This window comes from Equus caballus, chromosome 6 (assembly GCF_041296265.1).
Source record: "Equus caballus isolate H_3958 breed thoroughbred chromosome 6, TB-T2T, whole genome shotgun sequence".
NCBI classification, from domain to species: domain Eukaryota; kingdom Metazoa; phylum Chordata; class Mammalia; order Perissodactyla; family Equidae; genus Equus; species Equus caballus.
The window spans coordinates 874,275-897,711 of NC_091689.1; the positions used below are offsets into that span (position 1 = coordinate 874,275).

Consider the following 23,437-nt stretch of genomic DNA (forward strand, 5'->3'; position numbering starts at 1 on the left):
CTACGTACTGGGGGACTTTGGGGAGAAGAAGGGAAAAGAAAAAAAAAACAACGTTGACAACCTATGTTAGCTCAGGTGCCAATCTTCAGGGAAAAAAAAGGGGGGGGGGGTTCTTTGAAAAGATCAGTAAAATTTATAAGACTCTTGCCAGGCTAACTAGAAAAAAACAGATGACACAAACTACTAATATCAAAAATGAAAGAAGAGATGCCACCACAGATCTTACGGACACCGAAAGTATAATAAAGGAATATGAGGAACAACTCTGAAGTCCACAAATTTGATAACCTAGATGAAATGGGCTAATTCCTTGAAATGCACAATCTGCCAAAATTCACACAAGAAGAAATAGACAATCTGAATAGGCCTTTATCTATTAAAGAAATTGAATCAGTAATAACTCTCCAAAACAGAAAGCACCAGGGCCAAACGGGTTCACTGGTAAAATCTACCAAAAATTTAAGGAATAAATTTTACCAATGGACTACAGATTATTTCAGAAGATAGAAGCAGATAGATTACTTCCTAACTCACTCTATTAGGCCAGCATCACCCTAATACCAAAACCAGACAAAGACATTACAAGAAAAGAAAACTACAGATCACTATCTCTTTGAAGATAGATGCAAATATCCTCAACAAAATATTAGCAAATCAAATTCAACAATGTATAAAAACATGTATGGGGCGGGCCCCATGGCTGAGTGGTTAAATTCGCACACTCCGCTTCAGTGTCCCAGGGTTTCGCCAGCTCAGATCTGGGGTGCAGACATGGCACCGCTCATCAGACCATGTTGAAGCAGCGTCCCACATGCCACAACTAGAAGGATACACAACCAAAATATGCAACTACATACTGGGGGGCTTTGGGGCAAAGATGCAGAAAAAGAACAAGACTGGCAACAGTTATTAGCTCAGGTGCCAATATTTAAAAAAAAAAAATTTATAGACTATGAACAAGTGGAATTTATCCTAGATATAAAAGGTTTGTTCAACATTCAAAAATCAATTAATGTAATCCATCACATCACCAGGCATCTCATCACCAAAGTCAGCATCATGGCAGACTGAGCTCTTCTCTTAGACTCTCCCCACTAAGACACAACAAAAGGACACTCATATACCAACAGAGGACATTCACATAGCACAAAAGACGTCTGAGATATCCACACAGCCACATGTCTGAAGATGGAGGTGATGGACCCCCTGGAGGAAGTGGAGGAGTTAAAGGGATCTCCTCTACCTCCTGAATGGCAGCAACCCAAGATGCAAGACTGCACATAGCTCTGAGAGGAGAGCGGGCAGGAGCTGCCCTCCGTGGCAATACCTTTGCTCTCCAAGTTCCCTCACAGCCCATGGGAAAGCCCCACAAAGAGGTGGCTAAGCTACTGCCAGGGTGTCTTCATCAAGCCAGCACCCCAGGAGAGCAGCTAGCAAGCTCAGAGCAAGAAACCCCTGGGATCACTCAGGTGAAAGAAAGAGGCCCTCCCCCAGCCTGGTGCTCCAGATCAGCTAGTTGGCCAGAGAGCCTGAGCATACGTTAGAAAAGCAGCAGCTAGAAGCAAGTGAGCCAGGGTCATGGCAGGCTCAGAATACACAGCTCTGGACCCCCACTAGTGGTAGCAGGTGGAAGCTGCAACCAAATATTATCACTATATGGAGGCACAAATTCACTGATCAAACAATATGAAAAAATATTTTAGTATTCCATACCAGAAGATGAATGCCAGGTGCCCAGAAATCAATCTTGAAGGCACAGAAATATATATATGACAGAGAATTCAAAATAGCTATCATAAAAAAACTCAATGAGTTACAAGAAAATGCATATAGACAATTCAATGAAATCAGGAACATCTTCACAAGAGATTGAAACTGCAAAGAAAAACAAATCAAATGTTGGGGGTGAAAAACACAATGGATGAGATGAAAAATCTGGACTCCCTGAACAACAGAGCTGATATTATGGAGGAGTCAGCAGTCTGGAGGAGAGAAATATAGAAACGCTTCAGATGGAGGAGGAGAGAGAACTAAGATTAAAAATAAATGAAGAAAATTCTCTGAGAAATATCTGACAAAATTGGGAAATGCAACACAAGGATTATAGGTATTCCAGAAGGAGAAGAAGAGAATGGAGCAGAAAGCTTGTTCAAAGAAATAATATTGAGAATGTCCAAAACGTGGGGAAGGAGTTGGAAATACAAGCAAAAGAAGCTAATAGAACACAAAACTATATCAATGTAAAAAGACCTTCTCCAAGGCATGTAGTAGTAAATCTGGCAAAAGTCAATGACAAAGAAAAAATATTAATGGCAGCAAGGCAGAAGAAAATAACTTACAAAGGAACCCCTATTAGGCTTTCAGCAGATTTCTCAGAAGACTTACAGGCTAGGAGAGAATGGAATGAAATACTCAAATCTCTGAAAGCCAAAAACTTTCAGCCAAGACTACTCTATCCAGTGAAAATATCCTTCATTTATGACAGAGTAATAAAAACTTTCCCAGATAAACAAAAGCTAAGGGAGTTCATCACCACAAGACCCCTCCTAAAAGAAATGCTGGAGAAGGCCCACATACCTGAAAAAAAAAGAAAGGGTTTACAAAGCCCTGAGCAACGAGATAAATACATAGATAAAATCAGAAAATTGCAGCTCTCTATCAGAAGAGGTTAGAGAACAATCATGACATTAAAGATAAAGGGAAGGAAAACATCAAAAATAAATATAATCTCGTCATTTTAACCACAAACTCACAACACAAGATGGAATAAGTTGTGACAATAATAACCCAGAAGGGGAAGAGGAAATGAATAGAATTGGTTTAGTCTAAGGAAATAAAAGGCTATCAGAAAATGGACTATCTCATCTACGAGATTTTTTATACAAACTTCATGGTAACCACTAAACAAATAATCAGAACAGAGACACAAATAATAAATAAAGAGAAAACTAAGAAAACTGTCATAGAGACCATATGTCGGGAAACAAGGCAGGCCTCAATAAATTCAAGAAGATTGAAATCATATCAAGTACATTTACTGACCATATTGCTCTGAAACTAGAAATCAACTACAAGAAAAAGCTGGGAAAGCGACAAACATGTGGAGACTACACAACATGCTACTGAATAACTAATGGATCACTGAAGAAATTAAAGGAGAAATCAAAATGTATCTGGAGACAAATAAGAATGAAAATATACCATACCAACTCACATAGGATGCAGCAAAAGTGTCATAAGGGAAATTCGTAGCAATACAGGCCCACCTTAACAAAAAAGAAAAACCTCAAATATGCAATCTTAAACTGCACCTAACAGAAATAGAAAAAGAACAACATACAAAGCCCAAAGTCAGGAGAAAGAGGGAAATACTAAAAATCTGAGCAGAAACAAACGAAATTGAAACTGAAAAAAAAAAACAGTAGAAAAGATGAATGAAACAAAGAGCTGGTTCTTTGAGAAGACAAACTAAACTGACAAACCCTTAGCCAGACTCACTAAGAAAAAAAAGAAAGAAGGCTCAAATAGATAACATTAGAAAGCAAACAGGAGAAATTACAATGTATACCACAGAGCTACAAAGGATTATAAGAGAATACTATGAAAAACTATATGCCAAGAAACTGGACAACCTAGAAGAAGCGGATAAATTCTTAGACTCATACAGCCTCTCAAAATTGAACTAAGAAGAAACAGAGAACCTGAATAGACCAATCACAAGTAAAGAGATTGAAACAATAATCAAAAACCTCCCAAAAAATAAAAGTGCAGGACCAGATGGCTTCCCTGGAGAATTCTACCAAACATTCAAAGATTTAATACCTGTTCTTCTCAAACTATTCTGAAAAATTAAGGAAGGCAGAACACTTCCTAACATATTCTATGTGGCCAACATCACCACGATACCAAAGCCAGACAAGGACAACACAAAGAAGGAAAATCACAGGTGAACATCGCTGATGAAAGTAGATGCAAAAATTCTCAACAAAATATTGGCAAGCCAAATACAGTAATACATTAAAAAGATCACAGACCATGATCAAGTGGGGTTTATACCAGGGACACAAGGATGGTTCAACATCCACAAATCAATCAACATGATACACCACATTAACAAAATGAGGAATAAAAACCACATGATCATCTCCATAGAGAGGGAGAGAAAGCATTTGACAGGCTCGAACACCCATTTATGATAAAACCTCTCAAAATGGGGATAGAAGGAAAGTACCTCTACATAATAAAGGCCCTATATGACAAAACCACAGCCAACATCATACTCAACAGGGAGACTAAAAGCCATCCCTCAGACAACAGGAACAAGACAAGGGTGCCCACTCTCACCACTCTTATTCACATAGTACTGGAGGTTTTGGCCAGAGCAATTAGGCAAGAAAGAGAAATAAAAGGGATTCCAATAGGCAATGAAGACATGAAATTCTCGGTTTGCAGACAACATGATCTTATATATAGAAAACTGTAATGAATCCATCAGAAAACTATCGGAAATAATCAACAACTACAGGAAAGTGGCAGGGTACAAAATTAACTTAGAAAAATGAGTTGCATTTTTATACTCTAATAACAAACTAACAGAAATAGAACTCAAGAATTCAATTCCATTTACAACTGCAACAAAAAGAATAAAACATCTAGGAATAAATTTAACCAAGGAGATAAAAGACCTATACAATCGAAATTATAAGACATTATTGAAAGAAACTGATAATGACATAAAGAAATTGAAAGAGATTCCAGGCACAAGGGTTGGAAAAATAAACATAGTTAAAATGTCCATACTACCTAAAGCATTCTACAGATTCAATGCAATCCCAATGACATTCTTCACAGAAATAGAACAAATAATCATAAAATTCATATAGAGCAAGAAGAGAGCCCGAATAGCTAAAGCAATCCTTAAAAAAAAAGAACAAAGGTGGAAGCATCACAATCCCTGACTTCAAGATATACTACAAAGCTACAGTAATCAAAACAGCATAGTACTGGTACAAAAACGGACACATAGATCAATGGAACAGAGTTGAAGGCCCAGAAATAAAACCACACATCTAAGGACAACCGATCTTTGACAATGGAGCTAAGAATATACAATGGAGAAAAGAGTCTCTTCAACAAATGGTGCTGGGAAAACTGGACAGCCACATGCATAAGAATGAAAGAAGACCATTATTTTTCGCTATATACAAAAATTAACTCAAAATGGATGAAACACTTGAAGGTAAGATGTGAAACCATAAAACTCCTAGAAGAAAACATAGGCAGTACACTCTTTGACATCAGTCTTAGAAGGATCTTTTCAAATACCATGTCTACTCGGGCAAGGGAAATAAAAGAAAAAATAAACACTGGTACTTTATCAGACTAAAGAGCTTCTGCAGGGCAAAGGAAACCAGGAACAAAACAAAAACACAACCCACCAACTGAGAGAAAATATTTGCAAATCATATATCCAACAAGCAGTTAATCTCCATAATATATAAAGAACTCACACAACAGAACAACAAAAAACAAACAATCCAATCAAAAAATGGGCAGAGGATATGAACAGACATTTTTCCAAAGAAGATATACAGATGGCCAACAGGCACATGAAAAGATGCTGAACATCACTAATCATCAGAGAAATGTAAATCAAAACTACACTAAGGGGGCTGACCCAGTGGCGTAGTGATTAAGTTCATGCACTCCACTTCAGCGGCCCGGGGTTTGCTGGTTCGGATCCTGAGCATGGACCTGCCCATCAAGCCATGCTGTGGCAGCATCCCACATAGAAGAACTAGAAGGACTTACAATTAGCACATACAACTATGTACTGGGGCTTTGGGGAGGAAAAAAAAAAAGAGGAAGATCAGCAACAGATGTTAGTTCCAGGCCAATCTTCCAAGACAAAAAAAACTATACTAAGCCATCAACCGACACCCATTAGAACAGCTATGATCACCAAGACAAAAAATAACAAATGTTGGAAAGAATGTGGAGAAAAGGGAACCCTCATACACCATGCATGCTGGTGGGAATGCAAACTGATGCAGCCACTATGGGAAACAGTATGGAGATTTCTCAAAAAATTAAAACAGAAATACCCTATGACCAGCTATCTCACTACTGGATAATTATCCAAAGAACTTGAAATCAACAATTCAATGAGACTTATGCAGCCCTATGTTCATTGCAGCATTATTCACAATAGCCAAGAAGTGGAAGCAACCCAATTGCCCATCAAATGATGAGTGGATAAAGAAGATGTGGTATATAAATACAATGGACTACTACTCAGCCATAAAAAAAGACAAAATCGTTCCATTCACAACAACATAGATGGACCTTGAGGGTATTATGTTAAGTGAAATAAATCAGACAGAGAAAGACAAACACCATATGATTTCACTCATGTGTAAAAGATAAACTAACACATGGACAAAGAGAACAGCTTAGTGGTTACCAGAGGGGAAGGGGGTTGCGGGGTGGGCAAAAGGGTGAAGGGGCATATTTATATGGTGACTGACAAATAAGAATGTACAACTGAAATTTCACAATGCTATAAACTATTATGACCTCAATCAAAAAAAGATCAAGGGCCAGCCCCGTGGCCAACTGGTTAAGTTCGCACACTCTGCTTTGGTGGCCTGGAGTTTTGCTGGTTTGGATCCTGGGCACAGACATGGCACTGCTCATCAAGCCATGCTGAGGCAGTATCACACATAGCACAACTGGAAGGACCTACAATTAGAATATACAACTATGTACTGGGGGGCTTTGGGGAGAAGAAGAGAAAAAAAAAAAAAGAAGATTGGCAACACGTTAGCTCAGGTGCCAATCTAAAAAAAAGTCAAAAAGAAGTTGAAAAAAAAGATCAATCATATGATTATATAAATAGAGGCACAAAAAGCATTTCACAAAATTCAACAGCTATTCATGATAAAAACTCTCAGTAAACGAGGAATAGAGGAAATTTCTCCAACTTGATAAATATCATCTACCAAAAACCTTCAGCTACATCATACTTAATGGTGAGAAACTAGAAACTTTCCTGCTAAAATCAGAAACAAGGAAAGATATCCCCTCACCTTCCTTTTCTACACTGTAATGGAAATCTTAGCTAATGCAATAAGACAATAAAAGAAATACAAATTTGTAAGGAAGAAATAAAACTTTGTTCACAGATGACACGATTATCTATGGGAAAAAATCCAAAAGAATCACAAAAAAAGCCTGCAACTAATAAGCGATTATAGCAAGGTTGCAGAATACAAAGTTAATATACAAAAGTCAACTGCTTTCCTATACACCAGCAATAAATAAGTGGAATCTGAATTAAAAATACATTACCATTTACATTAGCACCCCCAAAATAAAACACTTAGGTATAAATTTTACAAAAGACGTAAAAGATCTATATGAGAAAAACTCCAAAAATCTGATGAAAGATATCAAAGAACAAAATAGAGAGATATTCCATGTTCATGAAGAAGAAGACACAATATTGTCAATATGTCAGTTTTTCTCAACTTGATCTACAAATTCAAAGCAACCCCAATCAAAATCCCAACAAGTTACTTTGTGGATATCAACACATTGATTCTAAAGTTTACATGGAGAGGCAAAAGACCCAGGATAGCCAACATAATACTGAAGGAGAACAAAAAAGTCAGAAGTCTGACATTATTCATATTCAAGACTTAGTATAAAGCTACAGCAATCAACAAAGTGTGGTACTGGCAAAAGAACAGACAAATAGATCAATGAAACAGAATAGGGAGCCCAAAAGTAAACTCACATAAATATGGTCAATTAACCTTTGGCAGAGAAGCAAAGACAATACAATGGAGAAAGGACAGTCTTTTCAATAAATGGTGTTGGAAAAACTAGACATCCACGTGCAAAAAAATGAATCTAGACGTAGACCCCACACTCTTCCCAAGAATTAAGTCAAAATGGGTCATATACCTAAATGTACAACACAAACTATATAACTCCTAGAAAATAACATAGGAGAAAACTGGGTGACCTTACATATGGTGACACTACTTTAGATACCACACCAAAGGCAAGATCCATGAAAGAAATAATCGACAAGCTGGACTTCATTAGTTAAAAACTTCTGCTCTGAAAAGCTACTGTCAAGAGAATGAGATGACAAGACACAGACTGAGAGAAAACATTTGCAAAAGATATATCTGATTAAGGATTGTTATCCGAAATATACAAAAAACTCTTAAAACTCAACAGTAAGAAAATGAACAAACCAATTAAAAAATAGGCAAAAGACTTGAATGGATACCTCATCAAAGAAGAGATACATATAGCAAGTAAGCACATGAAAAGATGTTCATATCTTTCACATCACATAGTTCACGTTATATGTCACTAGGGAAATGCAAATCAAAATAACAATAAGATACCACTACACACCTATTAAAATAGCCAAAATCCAAAACACTGACATCAAATGCTGTCAAGGCTGTGGAGCAAACAGGAATTCTCATTCATTGTTGGTTGGAATGCAAAACAATATAGTCACTTTGGAAGATGGTTTAGCAGTTTCTTACAAAACTAAACATACTCTTACCATACAATCCAGCAATTGCACTCCTTGGTATTTACCCAAATAAACTGAAAATTTACGTCCACACAAAAACCTGCATGTGGATGTTTATAGCAGTTTTATTCCTAATTATCAAAACCTGGAATCCATGGAGACATCTTTCAACAGGTGAATGGATAAACTGTGGTACATCCAGACAATGGAATATTTTTTCAGTGCTAGAAAGAAATGAGCCATTAAGCCAGGAACAGACGAGGAAAAAACTTAAATGCCTCTTACTAAGCGAAAGAAGCCAATCTGAAAAGGCTACATACCATATGATTCCAACTATAGTACTTTCTTGAAAAGGAAAAACTTATGGAGACAGTAAAAATATTAGTGGTTTACAAGGGTCGGCGGGGAGGGAAGGTTGCATAGGCAGAGCACAGCTTTTGCAGGGCAGCGAAACTATTCTGTATGATGCTACAGCAGTGGATACATGTCATTGTACATCTGTCCAAATCCACAGAATGTACAACAGCAAGAGTGAACTCTAATGTAAACTATGGATTTTGGGTGATAATGGTGAATCTACGCAGGTTCACTGACTCTAACAAATAGTACCACTGCAGTAGGGGATGTCAATAGTTGGGGAGGTTGTGCCTAGGGGGAATAGGGGATATATGGGAAATCTCTGTACTTTCTGCTCAATTTTGCTGTGAACCTAAAACTGCTCTAAAATAAATTTTAAAATAATAGGAAACAATGAGCTCATTTTAACTGAAGTATTACTGTCCTCAACAATATCCACATGCCACAATAGAAATATTTCTTTACCATTTTGTAGCTATTAATCCATTCCACAATTACATTTTGAATTTCTACTCTTCACTACCCTTCTGTCACAAATCGTCACTGAATATCATTGCAGTTTACCTAGGATTGTTTTTCATTCAACTTTTTCTGTTTCCCATACAAGTAAAATAAAACAAATAAAATCAAACTTCTCCCATCTATTTAGACAATTTAAAAGGTAACGAATGCAAAAACAGTTTGTCAACTTCACATTATACAAATATTAAAGGTACTCTTATTTGTAATTTACTAATTAAATATTATTAGTCTTTACTCTCAGAATGTCACAGTTAGTTCATACTCCTATCTATCCAATTTCTCAAGGGGAAATTTATCACCTGGTTTTTTACTCTTTTTTCTCTCTACCAGCAAAATAGGAAAGCACGAAGAAAACTACGAGTATTCATTTCTGTGCGTCTGCAAGAAACTACTTACTTAGTTCTCCTTTGTCTTTCAGTTTGGAAAGATTCACCTGACGGCTTATAACTAAATAGGAAAAATTCTCCCTTCTTTCTTGGTGACTGTCTAATTTTGTTTAAAAGAATTTCCCTATCAAGACTGCCAATTTACATACTGAAGCAAAAACTCAAAGAAAATTTGAATACATGGGGACTAACATGCGGAATGAAGGGATTTTTCTCCCAACACCCAAGACAGCTGGGTGATTTGGAAGATACTGGCAGCTTTCCTCAAATAAGACAAGACACCATGTTTTTTTCTTTTTTACAAATTAGGAGGATAAGAACATGTCTGTGTCCAAAATCTCTGAGTTTTCCCACATGCATCCTGGAAGAAAGTAACTAATTATCAGTTCCCAGAGGAAAACAAATGCTAGAACCTTATGGCCTCACCACAAGATGAGAGGTAACGTAACCGTAGCAGCATCTGTCAGGGACCCGCCCACACTCCTCACTTACCTGTTCAGCACACACAACTGTCTTCCAGCTGCCAGTACCTGCATTTCTTTGACCGGGGGACTTTCTGTTGTTGTTGCTTTAGTCTGCTTTGTCACCCAAGTGGCAGAACAGAAGTGCCAGAGAATTAACACAACCAAGAACAGCCTTCACCCAGTAACTGATGGGATTTGACGTACAAATACTCCAGCTTCCTCACCTCTCAAATGGGTTAACTCAGACACGTATCTTACACGGGCTCCCCGAGCTTCCCGTAGAATATTAAGCTCCAGTCTAGCACAACAGCAAATTGCTTGACAAGACACTCTTTATTGGCTGTGAAATCAGTGCCTTACTATGTATATGTACTTTATATTTAATATTTCACCAGGTTAACTCTAGAACTCTTTAAAGTAGACCGAAATAGAAGAATCTGAATCAGAGTTCAGAATAACCTTAACCTTTGCTCAAGGTCACAGAGCAAGCCATGACTGTAACACAACTCAGTTCAGAATCTGTGTTTCTTCACCAAAGGACAGAACAATGGGGTGAAATTCCATTCATATTATAGTATAAGGATTATATCTCAAACTTACAAAAAATATAAAATCCTCTTATTTTCCTTTCCAAAGGAAACTGACTTGAAAAAAATTTTCTAATGCAAACTAGTCTCTCAAGCAAAAGTTATTTTTAAAAGATATCAGTAATGTCATTATCAATAAACTATTGCCTACATTTTTGGAGGGAAGGGAAAAGGGGCAAGTCAAATATATATTTAAAATAACAATGGTAATAGAAATGGCTAACGTGAGTGCTTTCCAATTTCCTAAAACAATTACATTCCTTCACAGCTAAATTTCCTGATAAGATTGAATAAATTTGTTTTCTTATCAGGGATGTAAACTAAAAACAAAAAAAAAAAGAATAGAAGACATTTATAGTAATGTAATTTAAGATTTTTAAGACATATTTTACTTATCAATTTTAAAGTTGCAAATGTTAAATATTATAATAATTACTTTTTAATGTCCATATTTTGGTATATTTCATTCATTCATTCATTCATTCATTGAACACACATTCATGCTGGTTCTAAGATGTGTAAGATATATTTTGTGGCCAGTTTGATACCAGAGACAAAGGAAGAAAGGGGGGAAAAATCAAATAAAGATAACTACAAAATGGAAGAAGAAAAGATAAATATACAGAGAGAAATTTCAGATTCCCAACCCCAATTTTCTTATCTTCACAACTACATATACAAATAGAGAAAGATTCATTCATTCACCCAACAAATACCAAACAGCCACTAAAAAGTAGACAGCAGTGCGGCCAGCCCAGTGGCATAGTGGTTAAGTCCGCACACTCTGCTTCAGCAGCCCAGGGTTCACAGGTTTGGATCCCAGGTGTGGACCTATACACAGTTCATCAAGCCATGCTGTGAAGGTGTCCCACATACAAAATAGGGGAAAACTGGCACAGATGTTAGCTCAAGGCCAATCTTCCTCACCAAAAAAAAAAAAGTAGACAATGCTAGGTAGTGGGTATACAATGAGAGAAAAAGTAGTACTCGTTCGGAAGTTCCTTAAAATTAAGCTGAAGTCAGCTTTAGTATTTGCCACTGAATCTTACAATTTGAGAAGTCTATTCATATTCAGGAGAGAGAATGAAAAGAATGCGTTAGTACTCACCTCAAAATTTAGATCCACAAAATGCACCCTTTTTATCTATTTTATGTTTAATTCTGAACTTTATTCGTTAAAAATATTCATCTATGTTTGAAAAATGAGCTTTCAGAGATGTGAGAAGAAAGTAAAAATAAAAGAAAAAATTAACTCATCAGGATGTTTTAAATTATAAAATGAATTTAACAACTTGAAACAGATCTAATTCCAATTTAAAAAACCATTTTTGTACTCACATCAAAAGATACAAATAATTAATGCTGTTATTTGTTCCAAATTCAATGTCAAAATTAATAAAATGTTGCGAAACAATCTTTCCCACAAAAAATCTATTAGCATTAGTAAAAATATTCAAAATTTACTATCTAATTTTGGGGGAGGTATATAAAATCAAGAAATGTCAAATAGAGTTCAAATAGCTAAATACAAAGCAACAAACAAAAAAACCCAGACAGTTATCAAATAATTCAATGAATTAAGGAATTTAGAGAGTTATTATATAAATTTAGTAATATTGATTTGAATTGATCAGATGAGTGTAATCTTAGAACAAAGTGTATTTGATCTGTGGAAATACAGATATGAGCTTTAATAACCAAGGCATCATAATATTAAATGGTCAATAATGCAAGAGGCTAGAAGTTTATCTTAAAGAATATTAAACTTACTAGATTCATTATTTTCCTAAAATGCATGTCTAGCATCCCTGAAGCCCTTCCAGTTGATTACGGGAAGAAAGAAAGCTAGAATGAGAAATAAACTTTCCAAGCCTGATCCCAAATTTTTTTCCAGGCTACTTTACTTCAATTTTCCTCAATAAACTGGTAGAGTTAACAAGAAAAGAGATGATATGTATATTGCTTGATGCTTTGTATAAAAATTTTTTCCAAAAGTTTGAATTTCCCTGTCTGTGTATGTTTTATAGAAATGTCTGAACTTACTGTTTTCTCACTAAACTCCAGAAGTAAATGCAAATCTTAAAACAAAATGTTTTCAGCCATCAGTAATTATATGCTTAATATATAAGAGATCTTTTTAAAGTATAAAATGTGGTTTCCACCCTTACTAGGTGTTGAGTTATTAAGACTAATAGATAAATTAGCAAATCACATAGGACAAAATATGATTTAATGGTAAATGTTATGGCAGATTAAGTGCTGTAGGAGATCAATGAAACAGAATATTAATGAAAGTCAAAATAATCTAGAAAGACAAGATTTTCTTATTTCTGTTTCTAGCTTAAAAGAGGTGAACTTGCCAGTCAGCTCTTCTCAACAAAAAGTAAATCATTTACTAAATTTATCTACTATATTTTATTAAACTGAATTACTTCAAAAGCATTATAAATATAAAAATGGATAAATTTCTGGACTACTTTCAGAACACGTGCTTAATCATTCTTGTGGTTACAAGCATCAGTGATATAATGCTGACAAAGTTGCATGGCCCAACAAAAAGAACGTGGGTTTAAAGTCTCATACATGGACAAGATTCCTAGTCTACCACTTACTTGCCTTTTGGCCACGGGCAAGTGACTTAACCAAGGTGAGCCTGTTTCTTCTTAAGTAAAATAAATATAACAACAATTACCTCCCATAGTTGTTGAAAGGATTGAATAATATATCTTATGTAAAATAAATAGCACAATGCCAGTCAGAAAACTAATATGTGCTCAATAACTATTAGCTCCCACATTCAAATATATTTCAAATATAGTGATAACAGAACACCCAAAGACTGGAATGCTCACTTTGCTTTACATTTTATCCTCACTATAAAAATTAATATAATACTGATCTTCTATTTATTAGTAAAAATTAATGTGCTGTTTCTAATTCTATAATGATTCTCATTCATCTTTGAGAATTTTATAAAAATGATGGACTTCCTCCTCCCAAAATACTATATACAAACATACACACACACACACAGAGTAGTTTGCATCAATTTAGAGATATTAACAGATTCCCTGACCCTGAAAGCTAGATTAAAAACTATGCTTTATCTGGCTATTTAAATAAAATTCAAATTAAATAAAAATTGAGGGGCCAGACTGTGGCATAGTGATTAAATTCGTGCACTCCACTTCAGCAGCCCAGGGTTCACAAGTTCAAATCCTGGGTGCAGATCTGGCACCACTCGTCAGGCCACACTGTGGCGGCATCCCACATAAAACAGAGGAAGATTGGGTCCAGCATGATGGCACAGTGGTTAAGTTCTCGTGCTCCACTTCAGCAGCCCAGGGTTCACCAGTTCGGATCCCTGGCGCAGATCTACACACCACTTATCAAGCCATGCTGTGGTAAGCGTCTCACATATAAAGGAGAGGAAGATGGGCATGGATGTTAGCTCAGGGCCAGTCTTCCTCAGCAAAAAGAGGAAGATTGGTGGGAGATGTTAGCTCAGGGCTAATCTTCCTCAAAAGAAAAAAAAAATAGAGGAAGATTGGCACAGATGTCAGCTCAGGGCCAATCCTCCTCACAAAAGAAAAACAAAGGAAAAACTCAGTTCCTCAGTTGCACTGGCCACATTTCAGGTGCTCAACAGCCACACGAGGTAGTGCCTAGTGGATAACACAGATATAGAACATTTCCATCATCTCAGAAACTTCCATCAGATAGAGCTGGAATGTTAACAAGGTTTGATAAGTAAAACTCTTTTTCTTTGTGTTTTTATTTTGCTTTTTTAAATATCTAGATATCCCTGTTTGAAGGAGATTCCCGAGAGGGTAAAGGCTGTGAATATTTGGCCCACAACTGAATCTCTAGGGTCCAGCACATAACAAGCATTCAATAACAAAAAAAATTAGCAGGTCAATTTATATGTACTCTCAACTGACAAACTCCTGAAGCCAATGAGGGCTCCCTATGTGAAGACTTCAAATTTTCTGAGTTTTAGCTATACATATTGGCTAGATCACTTAAGCAAAATTTTAAGCCTAGTCCATAGCCTATTGCATTCAAGAACAGAAAAAATGCTGCTAATTAGCTTTCATTATTCCTGGACAGAACAGTTGAGTAACTTATTTTTAAATAGTATGTATATATTCACACACAGTAGTTTAAAATATAGAATGTTTTAAAAATTCACCGAAGTCTTGTAACTTAAATATTATAGCATTAAGTTTTTAGAAAATCTATTTCCTTTCAACATATCTTGAAATCAAGACAAAATTGTTGCTATATACAGAACAGTAAAAGGTCTAATAATGATTTTGCACTTACACTGCCACATTTTTCCTAATGGTATATTCATCCAAATCGTCATCAGAGCTGCTATCAGTTGCATCAGAATCCAGACCCTCTTCAACATGAGACAACAGCCCTGTAGCAGACAGTGCAAATCTTTGGATTTCTGCAGCTGTACACTGTGCAAAGCCATTTTTTGTATCATTCCACAATTTATTCTCTGCAGTCAATATATTGACGTCTGGCTTAATTTCAGTGCATTTAGGTAAACTGTTCTCTAAAACTGTGGTAGGTTCATGAAAGATCTTCATTTTGGGGAGTTGATGTTTCATGGAAAATTTCATTTGCTGACCATAGTGCTTAACAACATGCTTTGCCAGGAGCATCTGCAGATGTTTCTGAGTTCTTCGAGCCTGGCTAAGTAAGACTTTCTGTTTGCTCACACAATGAAGTAAACGAGCATTCACTTCCTCCTCTTTCTCAGCAGCTGAGGAACTAGCAGGCACATTTGAGTGGCCAGGCCCCATTTTCTTTTGAGCACAGTGTAATAAACCCTTTTGAATCTCAGCATCAGTAACTTTACCCAAAAGTGCATTCTTTTGGTACCATTTACAGTTTTGCAGTTGCACATTAGTGTCTTTGGTTATATTTGAATCCAAAATAATTTGTACATCTGTCATGCACGGGCTTGTGGTATCTGACAGAGGTTCCTTTTTGATGAACTCTTCAGAATGAGAATGACAGATTTTACTGAGCTGAATGTTGCTGCCATTACACAGTATGTTTTTCAGCTTATTGCAGTTGGGTTCTCCTAATTTCTTTTGTTTATAATTCTCATTGTGTTTATTTAATGTAGAATTAGAACTCATTAAAAGAACTGTCTGATAGTGTTTTGAAGACTGAGGAGAGCCAAAATGTTTTAAATTCACAAAATTAGTGTTAAGGGTAGGTTCGGGAGTTGGAAATCCCAGCATCTGAGAGAAAGCATCTCCCTTTAGCTTTTCATCTACAGTTCTTGGACTTTCCACGCATAGCATCTTGTCAGACTCCATGGTACTTGGTAAAGATGAAAAGTAGATACCCTTTGTTGCTGCCTCCCTCAGAGCTGGGGTCATGGCGAATCCTGCAGATAATTACTGGAAACCTAAAATAATGTAAAAATAAATGATCAAATGTCTAGAAAAAAAGTTTTATCCTTATACTTTTTCCAAGGGCAACATTTTCAATGTTTCTGATCCATTCTGGTGAATGGAACCAAACTCCTCCTTTATTTCCCAACTCCTAACATTATCTCTGCTCTTTCCTAGCTCATAAGGAATTCAACAAGGACTAAACTATTCTTTGCTCTAACTGTGAGCCTAATACTCCATACTCCAATTAGTTGCACGCAACCTAGCACAATAAATGTGAGACAAATATGTTTGGATGTAATTACATCTCAAGATTCCAATTTTTTGGACAATGTTTAGTGAGAGTCAAAAGAAAAAAATTCCAACCTGGAATCTGGGACTAATACTTAAAAATGTGACTCAATCTCATACTTTCAGCCAAAAGCAAGAATTATTTATCTGTATAAAATATAACAAGTTGCTCAAAATCTCCACATCTCAATTTAAACTTCACAATCTGAACCGTATTAATAACAATAACTAAAATATGCTAAATAACGAAAATATGCTAAATAACGTAAGAGAACTGAACTACAAACAAAAAGGACATAATTTCACAGCCCTTAAAAATAATGTGATAGTGAGGGGGCCGGCCCAGTGGCGCAGCAGTTAAGTTTGCACATTCCACTTCGGCGGCCCGGGGTTCGCCAGTTCGGATCCCTGGTGTGGACACAGCACCACTTGGTAAGCCATGCTGTGGTAGGCATCCCACATATAAACTAGAGGGAGATGGGCACGGATGTGAGCTCAGGGACAATCTTCCTCAGCAAAAAGAGGAGGATTGGCAGCAGTTAGCTCAGGGCTAATCTTCCTCAAAAAAAAAAAAACAAATGTGATAGTGAAAACTCGCCTAACTGCAATGCGCAAAACTTACTCCTGAAAAAGCATCTGTAATCATTTTTTCCCTTCTCACAAACAGATAGTCATCAGTTATCCTTAGAAAAGCTGCTACCCTTGCCTGGAAAACAGTGGGGACTGTGACAGACGACTACTAAAGATTAATGTCACAATTAAACAAATTTCATCGTATTTTACCAAAAGAAAAAGTACAAAACAGTATATTCTGATTCATAGAAAAAGTTAATCCAGTACTATTGAAAACTATGAAGACTGAATGCTTAGTGAAAAAGTTTCATATCATTAACAATTATAAGTTTTTGAAGATATTTTGGAACCACTGTACTTCAAATTTTTGTTTCAACACACATAACAGTTAGTAGTTATTTAAATGGCCACACTCCCATATTGTATGTCCTCGGGTGCTAGCTGTAACTCTACATCCTTCGTTCCTATTTATAAACACAAAACCAAAAGCTGATTCTTTCCAAAGACAAACAAGAATGATCAAAAGGAAAAAAAGGCACAAAAATTTCTATGTAATTAAAAAAAACCATACACAGGGTTAAAAAAACGTGATGGGCTAGGAGACAATATCTGCGACATGTACAACAGACAAAGGATGAGTACTCCAGAATAGATAAAGAACCCACACAAATGGGGAAAGGATACAGCAGTCAAGCACTTCACAGATGAGGACATCCAGATGGTCATTAAACATATATACTCAGTCTCACAGCAATGAAGGAAATGTAGAGTAATAAAGAGACCAGTTTTCCAACCACCAAATTCAAGAATACTGTTTTAAGTCTGAAAATATCATTTATCATGGGAACGTAGATAAATAAGATTTCTCACATCTCTTTGGACTATAAATTGATTCAAGAATTTGACAATAATGTGGAAAATGTGTTTGTCACAGGTGCACAAGAGAGCAGTGTTTACAACAGCAAAACATTCTTTCAAAGCAACCTAGATATCTAACAATAAGAGAATGGATACTAAAATATGATGGAACACTATATAGCAGTTAAAAAAGAATGACATAGATCTCTATATATCAACATGGACACACCCTAGAAACAGTATAAAGTTAGAAAAAAAACACTTAAGAATATACATAGCATGGTATCATATAAATCAAATACAAACACAAAACCATACCATATATACACACAGTAATGTGTATTTGTGTTTACATGTTAATAAGAGTAAAAAATGAACCAGAAAAATATCCACCAAATTTGTAACAGTAGTTGCATCAGGTAAATTCCATGAAACAAAACTAAGACTGGCACTTTAAGAGTTGAGTTTTAACTACAAGTTTATTAATTGGGGGGAAAAGACTTAATGCAAAATGAACAAATGTTAACTGCTGTTAATTCTATGTGATAAAAATACAAATTTTTGCCTTCTTTACACTTTACTGCATAATGTCTCAAAAACAACTAGCGATTTCTGTATAATCCTCTCCCCAAATTCTGTATGTCTCAAAATGTATACAGTTTTATACAATGTCTCAAAAATAATAAATCCTATAAACCAGATTTTCATTTATCTTAAATCCAAAAAGAAAACCAGGAAAACAAAAATAATCAGATTATTGGGATTTACACATATATATATTTTACACTCTACTTTTATGAGAAATAGAAAAATAATTATAAAACAAAGTAGCACCGAGAATTCTTTTTTCAAGATTCAATCTGTCACTTGATTGACAGATTGACTATTATCTTCTAATCTATAAACATCTACAGTAGTATTCAGATAAGTCCATTGCTCTCTAAGGGAAACTGCCTTAATCATAGTTCTTGCTGATGAGGTGGTCATATTCAAAATACTAAACTCTGTCCCCTCCCTACCCACTTTCTCCCTCTCAAAAATGTGAACAGGGTGCTAATGAGATAATCAAAGTGGCTAGCAACAGGAGCAGAAGGTGAAATATCAGGAAGCAGGAGAATTCATCTTAGGCTCTAGATAAATTAAGATAAGGAAAAACTAAAAATAAGAGGTAGAGAAAAGCTACACAGATTGACAGTTACAAACTAGAGTTGGCAGCAAAAAGAGAAGGAAAAGAAATGTAGAGATTGAGAGTAGCTAAGGCACATTTATGGTAGAGAACTAGAATAAACATACACAAACTCTGGTGAGATCTCTAGGGCTTACTTGGTATGACAGGTAGCTTCTAAAAGGATCTTAATAATTCCCACCTCCTGGGTTTCATGCCCTCGTGTAACCCTCTCCTCCTGAGTGGAGATTGGATTTAGTGTCTTGCTTCTAGCAAACAAGGCAGCAGAGGTGACGAGACGTCACTTCCGAGACCAGGTTACAGAGACTAAGCTTCCATCTTGTCACCCTATCTCACTCTCTCACTCAGGGATGCCAGGGGTCATGTTATGAGCTGGGAAGACCCACATGGCCAAGCACTAATGTCTCCAGCCAACAGACAGGAATAACCAAAAAAGCCTGCCAAAAGCCATGCAAGTGGTCTGAGAAGCACATCCTTCCCCAGCCAACCCTTCAGATGACTCCAGCCCCAGCCAACCCTTCAGATGACTCCAGACCCAGCCAATACCCTGACTGCTGCTGTGTGAGAAGCCTCGAGTCACAGGCACTCAGCTAAGCCACGTCTAGATTCCTGAGCCACAGAAATTCTGAAAGAAATGCTTTAAGTCATTAAATTTGAAGGCAGTTTGCTACACAGCAATAGATAACTAATACACTTGGATATGAAGACTTTTGGGTTCTAGTCTCTGGAAGGCCCAGCCATAGCACAGTTCCTATTCTAGGATTTCCATGAAGTTCTTCTGCACTCTATTCCCAAGTGTATCATTATAAAAAATCCTAGCCTGAAAGTCTCTTCACTTTGCAACCAAATGAGACGCATAAAAATAGATGCCTCCTGTAAATAAAAAAAGTTTTAATTATATTCATAGTTTTAGCATAAAACAGTGTATTTATTCCAACTTTTAAAATTATTTAAATACGTAATCATTGTGTACACCAACGTTTCCTAACTGATTACTCTACACTCGACCACTTCGGACAACCTCCTCCATATTATGTAAATGACTACTCTTGTCACTAACACTTCTAAGGACCTATGAAGGCTGGGATTTTTTACTATTTTGTGTACTATATCAACAACACGAAAAAGTATCTGACATACAGCAGGTGTTCAATGAATATCTGGTGAATAAATAAGTGGGTGCCGTTAAACTTAGATCCAAAGTCATCTGTACCATGGCCGAGAAAGGTCTACATCATCAGGTCCCTGACTACTTCGCCTTCTACAACTGTCTCCACTGGTTACCACACGGCAGAAACACAGGCCACTGTGCTATTCTTAACACACACCAGCAAGTCCCTGCTTCAGGGACTTTGTGCTTGCAATTCTCTCAGCCTGGAACAATTTTCCACAAATAAGATAGCTGGCTCCCTCACTTCATTCATTTTTCTGCTCTACAGTCATCACAGAGGCCTGCCTTGACCAACATATTGAAAATAGCTTTGGCCCCTCACATCACGGATCTCCACTCCTTCACACTGCTTTATTGTTTCTCGTAGCACTAAGCACTACCTGACATTTTATTACATTCTAGGGAGGAATACAGGTAAAGGGCAGAACTCTATTCTGTTCAATGTTCTAATCCCCAGCACTTAAAACAATGCCTGGTACACAATAATTGTCAGGTATTTGCTGACTGAATTAATAACCAAGTGAGTCATGATTTTTAAAGGTGTACCAGGATTTAGGTAGTAATAAGTAGTAACAATGCCTATTTCAATTATTATTTTTAAAATTAATGTTACAAACACAGCAACATATAGAAAGGATAATATATCACAACCAAGTATGGCTTATTGCATAAACACAAGACTGGTTCAACATTTAAAAAGTTAACTACTGAAATTCACCATATCAAACGACTAAAACAGAAAAAATATGATCTCAATAGATGAAGAAGAGGCATTCAACAAACTCCAGTAACCATTCGTGATTAGAAAAAAAAACTCAGCAAATTAGGAAAAGGAGGGAAACTGTTTAACCTAAAAAAGAGCAAATATACAAAAGCCTAGAGATCGCTTTATAATTAATGATGAAAGACTGAGTGCTTCTGCCCTAGGATTGGAAATGAGGTAAGATGTCTGTTTTTACCACTCCTATTCATCATCATACTGAAGGTCCTAGCCAGTACAACAGTCGAAAATAGAAATAAAAAACTACACAGATTGGAAAGTAAAAAGTAAAACCGTGTCTGTTCACAGATGATATGACTTGCTACACAGAAAAATCCCAAGAAATCTATAAAAAAGGCTCCTAGGTCAGCCGGCCTGGTAGCATAGTGGTTAAGTTAGTGCACTCCACTTCGGCGGCCCGGGGTTTGCAGGTTCGGATCCCAGGCATGGACCTACACACTGCTTATCAAATCATGCTGTGGCAGCATCCCATACACAAAATAGAGGAGGATTGGCATAGATGTTAGGTCAGGGACAATCTTCCTCACAAAAAAAAAAAAGAAGGAAAAAAGCTCACAGATCTAATATGATTACTAAGGCGGCAGACAGAAGGTCAAGAAACAACAATCACTTATATTTCCATATACCAGAAACAAAAAATTGGAAGTAGAAATTTGTAAAACAGTATTAATTCCAATAGCTCCAAAAATATGAAATACCTAGGTATAAATCTAAAAAATATGTGCAGGAACTATATCCTGAAAAAAAAAACCCAACGAAAAAGATCAAAGACCTAAATAAATAGACTGATAAACTGTGTTCACTCGATTTTAGAGTGTTAGGGTTAGATTATTCAATATTATTACAATGTTAATTCTTCTCAAACTTGATCTATAGATTCAACACAATCCCAATCAAAATCTTGGCAGGATTTTTTGCTGATATCAACAACTGATTCAAAAATTTATACGAAAAGAGAAGAGAACTAAAATAGCAATAACAAAAAAAGAAGAAAGCTGAAGGACCCATACTACCTATCAACTTATGATAGTCAACTAAGTGCGGCACTGCTAAAAGAATGGACACATAGATCAATGTAAAGAATAGAGAGCTCCAAAACAGACTCACACAAACATGGTCAATTGACTTCTCACAACGCCGTAATGGCAATTCAATGTAGAAAGACTAGTTTTCTTAACAAATGATTCTGGAACAACAGGACATCCATATGCAAAAAACTGAGCCTTAACCCGTGCCACATACCATACATAAAAATGGTCACACCGATCAGAATGGATGATAGACCTAAATGTAAAACTTAAAACCATAAAATTTCTATAAAAAACGAAGCAAAAAAAATCTTTGTGATAGTGGGTTAGGCAAAGATCTTTTAGATATGACACCAAAAATATGACTCAAAAAAATTGATAAGTTGGACCTTCTCAAAAATAGAATAAATATTAAATAAAATAAATATTTAAAAATAATTTAAAACATAACAATTTGGGAGCCTTTGACATATATGCAGAAGACACATGTTCAGGAGTTGGTACAAATCAGATGTACATACTCCTGGAAGTCCCAGAATTTACCATTCAGGTTAACTCTCAATAATGGTTTTGACCTTTATATAGTTTTAAATTGTAATTATTATCAATCGTGTTTTATTTCACTTTCATTCATAATGGACTAGTTAGAGGCAGAATGCATAAGGAAAGGAATACTGATTTGAGAGAGCAAAATAATAACTGCAAATTTACTTCAAGATACCTCCATTAGTTCCATAAACTGTATTCCACATGATCGTAATTATTTTATAGCACTTACAGCTTCCTCCAGTATTTCAGAAGCCAATTTAAAAACCAAGACAGACTATCTAGCTACAAGTAAAGCCATCTGGTTTTCATTTGGGTATAAAGAGTATCCATACTGCAACATGTTATTTAAAGTGCTTCTGAATGGCAGCTGAAAACCTATTTCATCTTTTAGAAACAAAACAAACTAAAAATGTTTCAAAAATTTTTATGGAAATAAAACAGTTGACTTCTTTTAAAGCAGAAAATGAAGAAATGGCCAACACTGAATCATAAATGTAGTTTTGTCTATTTTTGGAAGAAGCAAGACTTTAACCTCCATTTGATATATATTCAATCTAAAACCAAACATTCAACAATTCAGTTAACACATACTTATTGAGCAACATGTAACAGACACTATCCTAAACACTAGAAAGATGGTGGTGAACATGAAAAATAAGGTTTCCCTTCTCACAGAGCTTACATTCTAGCTAATGGTAGTATAG

At 36.0% G+C, this 23,437-nt stretch overlaps 1 protein-coding gene across 13 annotated transcripts in view; it reads right to left on the reverse strand.

The window, feature by feature from the left end:
- Nucleotides 1–23,437, reverse strand: part of KANSL1L (KAT8 regulatory NSL complex subunit 1 like) — a 139,213-nt gene that overhangs the window by 106,389 nt on the left and 9,387 nt on the right. For all 13 annotated transcript variants that reach the window (XM_070270438.1, XM_023642246.2, XM_070270436.1 and 10 more), the window contains exon 2: nt 15,203–16,310. In XM_070270438.1, coding sequence (XP_070126539.1) covers nt 15,203–16,281 — 1,079 coding nt within the window. In that variant the 5' untranslated portion in view covers nt 16,282–16,310. The remainder of the gene's footprint in view (nt 1–15,202; nt 16,311–23,437) is intronic.